Source organism: Apteryx rowi, unplaced genomic scaffold (genome assembly GCF_003343035.1).
Source record: "Apteryx rowi isolate R43461 unplaced genomic scaffold, aptRow1 scaffold_126, whole genome shotgun sequence".
Lineage (NCBI taxonomy): Eukaryota > Metazoa > Chordata > Aves > Apterygiformes > Apterygidae > Apteryx > Apteryx rowi.
The window spans coordinates 692,941-703,335 of record NW_020447486.1 but is presented as its reverse complement, the minus strand read 5'-3'; the positions used below and the strand labels follow the sequence as shown (position 1 = coordinate 703,335).

The following is a 10,395-nucleotide window of genomic DNA, read 5'->3' as shown; positions in this document are numbered from 1 at the left end:
GGGAAATACATGCTCGTGTTAAAGGGACGCCGGAAGGAAGCGCGGCGGCGGCGGCGGCGGCGTTGGGGTGCCCGGCCTGGGCCGCCCCGGCGCTGCAAACACCCGGCAGGCGCGGAGCCGAGAGGCTGCCGGCCCGCCCGGAGAGGAGACGCGATCCTGCTGTGCTGCGGCCGCGAGCTACCGTCTGGGCCCCGCAGCAAGGGGAAACAGGGACTTCTCTCTTGCGCCTGCTCTTGTGTCTACTCGTTGCGTGACCGAGGGATCGGGGCTTGCGGGAGCCGGAGGGCCGCGTCTGCGCCGCTGCGGGGAGCAGGCAGCGAGGGAGCGGGGCGCGGGGCCTGCGCTCGGCGGGGAGGGAGGCCGCGGAGGCCCCGAGAGGAGTGCGGGTCCGTCCGCGCCGCTGCTCCCGGCTGTTCTCGCCCCAGGGCCTGGCCCGGGAGCGGCCCTAGAGGAGGGCAGGGAGCGGCAAGCTGCGGAGGGAGCGTGAGGCGTCGGTAGCCTGCCCGTGGTTCAGGGTGGGCTGAGSTAGCGCGGCAGTGCGGTAACACTAGCTGCACGGAGAAACACGGCAAGTGGAGAGCGTGCCACTGCCGCGCCGATTTTGTTCAATGTCTCAGGGCAAGGTGCTGTCGCCTTATCTTGGTGCCTGTGTCGTGTCCTTGCCTGAAACTGTCACACTAACTACTCCCGAGTGCTGGGTGACTCTAGGATTTGTGATTGGAATGGGAAGTGGAAATAAAATTTTTACTGAAATGCTTCCAGCTTTATGAGTGTCAGACAAAGCTCTGGAGAGACAGGAGATGAGCTATTTTCAGCCACGCTTCGGTGAGAGATCCATGGTGTATGTGGGGGGGCACCGAGGGTGAGATTGACATGACACGTGTGCCGGACACCTCTGGCCCCTTACCAAGAGCAGAATCAAATGTCTAATCATGGGCAGAGCAGCAGCTGAGAGTCCAGAAGAGCAGGGAAGGCTAGGCTTGACAGTCTCACTTCTCCTCTTGTGTGTGTGAACTTGAAGGAGAAAGTGAGAAGAGGGCTTTTTTGGRGACTGTGGAGTCGTGATGTGAATTGTGAAGATGGGAATGGAAGATACTGCCCCCTAAGAACTGGAGTTTGTTTTGAAGTTGGGAAGAAGGTGCCACAGAAGACAAAATATCCAAAGCACAGAAATCATGGGAGCTGAAGAAGAAATGCTCATCACCCTCTCTGGAGGTGCCCCTTGGGGCTTCCGGCTGCAGGGGGGCTCTGAGCAGAAAAGACCCCTTCAGGTGTCAAAGGTAGGACCTCAGGATGTGGACTGTGAGGGCAGGGTTGTTCCGCTGAACTCGGATATCCCTAGTGAGCCTGGCATCTTCCACTACCATTAAGGAATGCAGGAACRCCTTACCGAGGTAGCAGATCTGAAAAGGAAAACTTGGGTGGAATGGTCAACAGGGTCCTGGGGGGAATATGGGTCCCAAAATGCATGCTATTGAGCTGGAAGTAGGTACACAAGTGTCAGGTAAAGACCTGCTTGCTTTCTCAGTGCAGGTCTGTATAGTTCAGACCCTTTATAAATTGTACAGCTCTCTCCACTTATCAGCAGAGGTATGACACAGTGACAGTGCGGGAATAAGGGCTCACAGTACTYGCATAAGACATCCAACTAAATCAAAATTAATTAAAACCAAAGCAACAAAAGCCACTTCTGCAGTTCAGTTCAACTGTCTTTAATATTTCATTACTACATTCCAGTTTTCAAAATAGATACAAATTTCCTAGGGTCTCTTCTGTTGGTGAAGCTTTGTGAATACTATCTGAAGTGAATATTTTTGATGCTCTAAGCAGCAAATACTGGTTTCATTTCAAGAATTAAAGAGAAGCAGAGGTTGTTTGGATGGGAGATGAAATAAGGGAATAAACATGAACCTCGAGTTGCATTACTTTTGATCAACAGCCGATACAGTTCTCCTTTCAAAAGATCATTGAGCAGGTTAAAAAATGGAAAAAACGCTTACTCTGTTCACTAAGCTCATAACAGCTGCATTAGCCTTGACGCAGTGATATCCAGGGATATCTCAATGGAAAACATCCAGCAGCAGGAATGAACAAATGCTCTGCCAATCTCCTTCTGTTTCCTTAAGAAGACTGTGCCTCTGACACAGAACTGTAAAATGAAATGTTCTGTCATTTGGCTCTTCCCATGTCAAGGAGCGTTTGTCTGTAATTGCAGCCAAATGGTTTGGAATCCCATAGCTTCTTCCCAAGGTGGAGGTTTCTTACGTGGAGAAAGATTATTTTTCTCCAGRAAAACAACTTCTGCACATATTCTTGGGCTTCAAAGAATCAATACCCATGACACAGATATCTGCAATCAGTGGTTGCTAGCAAAATAGTATTTTCCGTGGTCACATAAACTCTGCAGAGTCTAGGATTATTTTGGCTCATTTTTTTCCCCCAATAGTTATAAAATTGGGATTGAAGAGGGAGGAGATACTGTGTGTTATATAAAGATTATTCAGGAATGAACAGCAACAAGAACTAACCATTATCCAAGTTGCACCTTAAGGTGAATAGAATATTGCTCAGGGATTACTAGCATTTCACTTCCAGAAAAGTATTAGCTAGAAGTAGCTCTCACTGAGAAGTGGGTGCCATTCCTTAAGTCTAGCAATACAAAAAAATTTTTTTGGAGTACAATTCTTGGCTACTGCAGAAAAAATAATTATGTAAAATGTAATTGATACAAATCCATTTGAGGCTCAAAATATAAAGCATTGTTCAAGCACAAATTTGATTTTATGATTATCACTTTGGGCTATTATTGTCCAGAATTTAATGGCAGTTTGGAATACAGGTGACCCCTGAATAGTGACTGTCTTAAATGCAACACTGTTTAAATAGCCTCCAAGCAAAGGGTTTATGGATCCTTACTAGGAACCTGAGAAGATTATATCTGAATGTTAAATTTGAATGCTTAGAATAAATCTCCAGGAGTCATGGAGTGATCTAATTGTCCTCCTCTGTTACCATGTAAGAGAGTAGAAGCTTGATGTTTTGGGCTCTTTTTGATGGAAAATCAACTCTTCATTCTTCTGTAGTTAGGATTCTGCTGCTGACATCAGTAGGATGAGGTCTGGGCCAAAATGCTGCCTGCAAAACATGTCCCAAAACTCTACAATCATTATCGCTGTCTGTTTGGATATTTTAGGAGCCAAAGATGGGAATGGCCCCATTGCTAATAAACCTGGCCAGGGATTATGGCCACATGATATTGCACAGAGAAAGATGGCACTGCTGCGTGTTTCTCTATTGGCTTCTTAGAGCTGGGACTCGGGGTGTGGATGAGTGATTTACTCTGTTCTGCCTCCATCGATGAGATGGGTGCCAGTGGGCTGCACTGGGAAATGTGGTCAGAGAGGGAGCTGTCACTGAGATGGAGCCTGGCTAGCAGAAGTAAGGTCAAATAACATGATGTTTGTTAGTACAGTGAAGAACACGGTGTGCATGCATGGAAAGGCAGATTAGATAAATGAGAAGGGTCTACTAGTAAGCTGATTGCTGTCAAAGAAAGGACTCTGGGGAAGAAAGGGAAGTGTTTACATGAGACAAGGAAAACTTGGCTTAACACAACAGAAATATTATTAGTGCTTGGACTCTTATAGCAAAATCTATTCAGACAGGATGGGGAAGGACAGAATATGGATGAATCTGGAGAAGATGCTATAGGAAATACAGACATGAATATCCTATATGTATCAGGAAATATTTGAGCTGATAAACTTGGGGTCTCAGGGGATTCCAGTTCTGTCATTTTAGGCAATTTCAACTTTCAGACTAGAAAAGTCTTAGTAGGAACACTAGAGAAGTATGCTTATCCTTGGATGTTGTATCAAATTGTTTCTACATACCATTCTTCATAAAAAGAAGAGCTAAGCAGATAAAAAGCTAATTTGGGACTAATAAATGGAAGTGAATCAAGTATAATAAATAAGTTAGATATAAATGGTATACATTGTACTTGTGTAGAGATGTTGGAATTGCCAGAAAAGACTTTGTTGATGATCAGTCCATCTCCTGCTTCCTGTTTCCTCTGGGTTCCCTGCAAGGCTAATGTTCCAGAGGAAGTAGTAAACTTCAACAGTGCATCTAATTTGCTAGCACTGCAATGTAGAGGGAAATTATTTCACTCCGGCACCAGCATGACCTACGAAGTAAATGAGAATTGACAGTCCTGGTATTTTACCATACACATAAGCAGATGATGATTGGTGAACAGCTAGTGCTTTGATTGTCTGACTAAAACCTAATGTGGTTTCAATGAAGATTTGATGGCATCATGCAGTCAGGCGTGCCAGAGACTAAATGTTGCGTAAAGTAGGATTTCCTGCTCGAGTCACACATATTGAATATTTTGTTCCACCCAAACAACCACCTGCAGTGTCTGTGTGCTAAAAGTGTCTGATGTGTACATGGAAGATTGGCRGTACCACAACAATTCAGTCTCAGAAAAGCAGATATCATAGGAGTGGAGGGCGAGCCAAAAGAGAAGCAGCAGAGAATTTACTAGTGTCTGGGGAACCCTCAGTGGGAAAGGGTAGATGATTTTTAACTTAGGGTTGTATTAAAAAATCAATTCAGTAATGAATAAGCTGAAAGGACAGCAAACACTGATATGCTCAGCAGGCAGATACACAGCAGGATTAAAGATGAACAGAGGACATGAATAGTTCTACAGAAATTAGGAAGAATTGGAATAGAGAGAGCTAGAGAAACAAATAAAGGGAAAAATAAGAGGAAAGGACCAAAAAAGGAAAGGAAACTCTCCATTTTATTCTTAGTTACAGCAATGTCCTTTTTGCTGAAAACAGTGGAACTACTGTGTGTTCACACTTGGCTTATTATCATTTGTAATGAATCTTTTAACTCTTACCCAGTTAAGCAGATAAAGGATAGTGGGAATTTATGCTACTCCTTACCAAAATAAAGGTGCCTGTTGGTATAGCTCAGTAGCACACAGCAACACAACGCAACAAATCTTTGGCCTGGAACAATCAGCAGGAAAGAGAGAAAACAAGCTTAAAAGCAAGAAATGAGAAGGATCCGTAGATAGCAAGATTTTTACTTTAGAAAGACTAAGGGAAACGCCCTGATGCGTACAGCATTTCTTGCAAGAAGCTATAAATGATTAGAAGACTTACCCATTCTGACAAGAGAGTACAATAAGGAGAATAATACTCTCAGATTCCTGGAGGATGTCTTTGCAATAAGGAAATGGGCACCAAATGCATTTGAAACTAAGCAAAATATAAAACAGCTAGTCTCAGAAAAGTCATAAGGTAAGACATAAGCATTAAGTGCATAATCAGCCAAACTAGAAACAATGTGTAGCTAGACTACAGAAATACTTTTTACCAAGATTAGCAGGGCAGCTTTAAAGATGGTACAAAGTGATGCAAAGCTGTCTTTAGGGAGTCATGTACAAAACAAGATTTATTCCACAACAGGGAAACCCAGTTACTTTACAAAGCAAGGAAGGCACTTGTACCTCCAGCATAGTCTGGTCCACAACTAACACTAAAAAAATTAGTGAAAATTAGAGGCTCTTCAGCTGGTTGTGATAGTGGAGGAGAAAGACCTGGGCATATCAATGTATCACAGGAGGATTACAAGCCAGCAAAATGATGCATCTCTGAAAAAAAGGCAAACAAACAAATGAGCTCCACTTGAGCTGTTTCTAATAAAGATAGGAAGGCACTGATGTTACTATGTAATGCAAAAGTGAGAATTCTTTGGAAATACACCTATGGATTCAGCCACATTCAAGAAAAAATAATTTAAGGTAGAGCAGCTATAGGAAAGGAGGGGAGGAGAGAAGCCTCATTTCACCTAGCACAAAGGTTGAAAGGTACTATTGCTGTCCGCAAACAGATGTTGGGCAAACAGCAGCAGCACAGTTCAAATACAGGACAGCCTTGTCAGTGAAYGAGTGTGCACGGAAAGGCCAGCAGTAACTAAGCAGGGAGGTTCTGCAACAATTTTCCAATCTAGACAAACAACTGGAAACCTTTTAAAATCAGTTGATGAACAGGAGTAAATGTGGCATATGAAACAACCAGGGATTGGCCCTGATAACTCAAGAGGCTCTTTTCAGTCCCCTGTTCTCTACATCTACCCTGCAGCAAAAGAATGACGTGTTAGGGTAAGCAGTGACGCACAAGAATTGTATAGCTACTTGCTTTTAAAAGCAAGAACTGTTTTGTCATTTAAGAGCAGTGCAACACAACATCCTTTTTACCTCTTTGTCACATATCTCCTGTCTTTCCTGTTTCTCTGCTGGCAGTCCACTGCTTCTCCAGTCCCCTCTGCCAGATTTCCCTGCCACCTGGAYGCTGGGCCATGCTGGTCTCTGCCACCTATGACCTGGCTGCTCTCTCCTGTTCACCTTTGCTCATGTGACTCTGTTCCTGCTGGAGGCTGCCAGCTCTAACCCAAATAGATCTGATGGCTTGCAGATTTGCAAGCACTACCTCTTCCTCTCCCCTTTCAGTGAAAGGCAGACAGGCTGCTCTTTATCTGTTTTCACAGATGTCTAAAGTCTCACCTGAGAAAGTATTGCTGGCAGCCTCGCATATAGCAGTCACTAGCGCTGGTCTTGCAGGTCTGAGCGTGCATCAGCCCTGTAGAAGGAGTGCCTGGAGCAGCTTTTGTAGCATTTTTGGCCATGCCTTACGGCCTGTCAGCACTCAGACAGGTGCCACGCTTGGGACATGGCAAGGATGCACAGGATGCAGAGCTGGGAGAGCTTTCCGAGAAGCAGCTGGGCCCTGTGGTCACAGCGTGCCAGCAGGATGCCGGGCTGTGAGGCTGCAAGCGCAGCCCAGCGCGGGGACAGCAGTGAGCGAGGGGCAGAGCTGGGAAGGGCAGCTCTCCTCTTCCCCGCAGAGATGCGCRGGTAGGACCTCCAGGATAACAGTAAGAAGGGGGCCTAAACAGAAAGCCATCTCCTYGCTGTTGCAAATCGCCATTGTTGATTTGTAACAGCTAATGATCCAGTTCACAAGTTCCTGAGCATCACCAGGGCTTAAAGCTAACTGCAAGTAAAGTAGCCTTATGCAAGCACTGCTTCCCAGAACAAGTGAGGAGAGCAGACTGTGTGGACAAACTAGATCAGTGGTTATGCCATTCCCTCTAAACTGTCTTTCCTGTCAAGTTAGGGACTGTGGGTTAGACCAGACAGGCTTTTATTCAGTGAAATTACGCAGTAAACAATAAGTGGGAGTAGTAGCTCATTCTAAAGCAAGACTAGAAGGACATCACAAATTGATTAAGTTCTACCAAGTAGGTGGATCTTTTTGCCACCATAACACTAATTGAAAGATTGCTCTAGAGTCTGACTGAGAAGTCACGAATAGTTAGAAACTTGATTTATAGTCTATGTTTACCCTTAGCTAATCTTTAACCATTTGTTAAATTACTTCTCTCTCACTGCCCAAGCCATTTCATTCTGTGTTTATTATTGTTTCCCTGCCTGCCTTCCCTCCAAATGACATGAAGCAATCATGCGTATGACAAAGTGAGATTGTTGGCTTCTGGTCTCTCGGACATTACTGTCCTGAATGGTTTCTCCTCCCTCATGTGACCACAGCCTGCCTCATGCTGCCTCATGCTTTTTGCTTTCACAAGTTGTCTAAAACTTCTGTTCGAAGGACACTGCTAGAAAAGCTTCCCCTCTCGTGCCTGCAGAGGTGAAGAGTCTGGGCAGTAGCTTGTTTATATCCTATTTGGSCATTAGCAGTCCTGGAAGCATCTCAGATACATGACTACCAGCAGCTGTGGTGAAACCACACAAACTGCCTCCATACCTAGTACATTAGCTGTGCCTGGGACCATTCTCCGGCACTGAGGCCAGCGCTGCAGAGGGGAGCCAAGCCTAGCAGTTAAACTCTTTGGTTCTCCCAGACAGGAAGGCCACATGCAAGCTGCCCACTGGGAATGGCTCTGGGAATGGCCTGTTCTAGCTCCCAGACCGTGCCTGGGAATTGTCCAGGAGAGCATTAGGTGGYCTGAGCCAAAGGTGTGCCAAGGACCATTTTAACAGGTTAACATTACAGGCAATTGAGGTCCAGAGCCCAGGAAYGCTCCCTTGCATTATTCAACTTACTAGAACTACTGAATGCAGCTATAAAGGCTTAGCCAGTTTCTCTTGTACATTCATAGATAAAGAYGCCTACAAAGAGGCTGCAAGTCTGTGAAGAGACATGTACCACTGTGAGGTGCATGTCCCTGTACAGAAGCTCCCYGCAATCTTGCAGGCACATGGGGCATTTGTCTAAGCAGTACCAGTCACTGATCCTATCCTTGCCATGGCGCCGCAGAACAACGGTGCTTATCCTCCTCAGAAGGTTTCTAAGAGGCTCTCTTAGGGTTAACGGGTGCTGTGTTTTGGCACAGTAACCCACAATGACTTTTTGCAAACATAAGTGCTTTTTGTCTTGGATTGTATCCTCATTCTATCAATAGACTAGTGGGTATGTTTTCATCCTAGCTTGCACTGTCTGAGAATAAATATTGTGGCGGCATATTACACTTAGACTGCTGCTGTTCAACAGCGGGTAATAACTAAAGAGTCTTCTGTTCTGAGCAAGGGTTTTACGCAAAGCTTGCTGCCTTTTACAATGTAGCATTAGGATAGAGCGCTGAAGCTGAGGGTGCCTTATTCTRGGGGACTGAAGCCATACTTCTGGATGACTCTGCCCTGTGTGCAAGGCTCCCCTTACTCCTTCTGCCCCAGCTCAAAGCTTTTTGCTTAGGCAAAGAAGGTGAATAGTTTGGGGTTGTTTTTCTGTTTTCCTCCCTTGTATTATCACTGCAAAATGCTCTTTTTAAGGTGTTTAGTTTCAAAAGACAGAGAAAACTAACAACCCCTGATTGCTTGCAGTTGTTTTATACAGTTATACCCCTGGTACAAATTGAAATTAGGTCCAGTACAGTGAAGAAGTTGTTCTCCTCTCTTGCCAACACTGGGTTAGCAGCATCCCCCTTGCCAGTATGCTCAAGGTGGTGATGGATTACAGGAGTCTTGGATGCACTTAGCAGATTGGCTAGCACCAGCATCTTCTGCCACTACCAGGTTTCATCTCCAGTCCCCCTCACCCAGAAGCCACGCAGATCTTTGCTTCTACTCAAGATCTTTTCTTTCACCACCTTCCCTTGCTCTGTTCATTTACTGTCCCAGAAAATTTCTATTCTTTCTTTCTCTCTAGGTGAGCACCCCCTATTTAGCCTCACTGTGGATAACCTGTGAAATAGGTTCACAGGGACACTGGACCTACTTTGCCAAGAAGCCAGTCACCCAGTGGCACTTCTTAAATGAGAATAAGGTGTTTGGGCAGGAAGTTACTGGAACTAAATAGAGAAGTGTAATTGTAATGGTTAGTGTAATTATAATATATTAGAGTAAATATCTCATGTAAAATTGCTATGAGATGTGACATTGTTCGCATCCTTAATAGACAAGGCACAGAAAAAGTATCTTACTGGATCTCTGCATTCAGGTGGGCAGCTGAGACGCATAAAATTTAAGAGTCAGAGCAAAAGACTGCTGAAAAACTTCCTGATTTTGTGACTCCTGTCATCTGTGGCTCACAGTTTGAATGTTTTCTTCAAGGTCACACAAAAGATCATCCAGGTCTCCTGAATCCCACTCTAGTGTTTTAACCACAAGGGCATCTTCCTTGCACAAGTGCAGATTAGGTGCTGGCCTTGGAGGAAAAACAATCTGCTCCATTAACCAAAATGATTTGAACAGATGTTCAGAAAGAAGAGATGGTGGGGTGTGTTTCTGCTCTGGCAGCTAACAACTACTGCATTTGTAGTGGGGCTGAGCAGGAAGTCCTGGGAGAAGCAGACCCAAACGTTGGTTGGTTCTTAAGTTCCTACCTGAGTTCCTTACCTTTTAATAATGCTTTATACTGCTTTATACTACAATGAGGCAGTTCTTATCTCTCTGGGGGAGCCCTGTGGCAGGACTACATTTCACATACGGCTGTGAATGAAACTTAAACACCCCCAGGTCACCATGGAGCGTTGCACCCCATGCCCTTGTAGCTGCTGAGAGAAGGGGAGCAGCTGTGTGATTTGAGACTCAGTCAGAGAGTAGAAGGGGGGATCAGATGGGAAGACCAATTGTAGTCGATCCACAACTTTGGCTTGGCCTGAGTTTTCTAGGTTGTTACTGGAAAGATGCATTAGGAGGTTAGGGCAAAAGCAGATAATGTAATTTGCCTTCCTGCCTTACAGATTGAGCAGTGCTGATGAAAGAGAGGAGGTGTGAGGCACCCTGGGGAGGCAATGGGGAAAAAGGCATGAACCTACTACAGCTTTTTCCTGAAAAGCACCGCAAGCCATTTC

At 45.2% G+C, this 10,395-nt stretch overlaps 1 protein-coding gene across 1 annotated transcript in view; it reads left to right on the top strand.

Annotated features, from left to right (window-relative positions):
- Nucleotides 1-51: 51 nt before the first annotated feature.
- Nucleotides 52-10,395, top strand: part of SYNPO2L (synaptopodin 2 like) — a 35,493-nt gene continuing 25,149 nt past the window's right edge. The window contains exon 1 of the mRNA XM_026055814.1: nt 52-1,280. Coding sequence (XP_025911599.1) covers nt 1,176-1,280 — 105 coding nt within the window. The 5' untranslated portion in view covers nt 52-1,175. The remainder of the gene's footprint in view (nt 1,281-10,395) is intronic.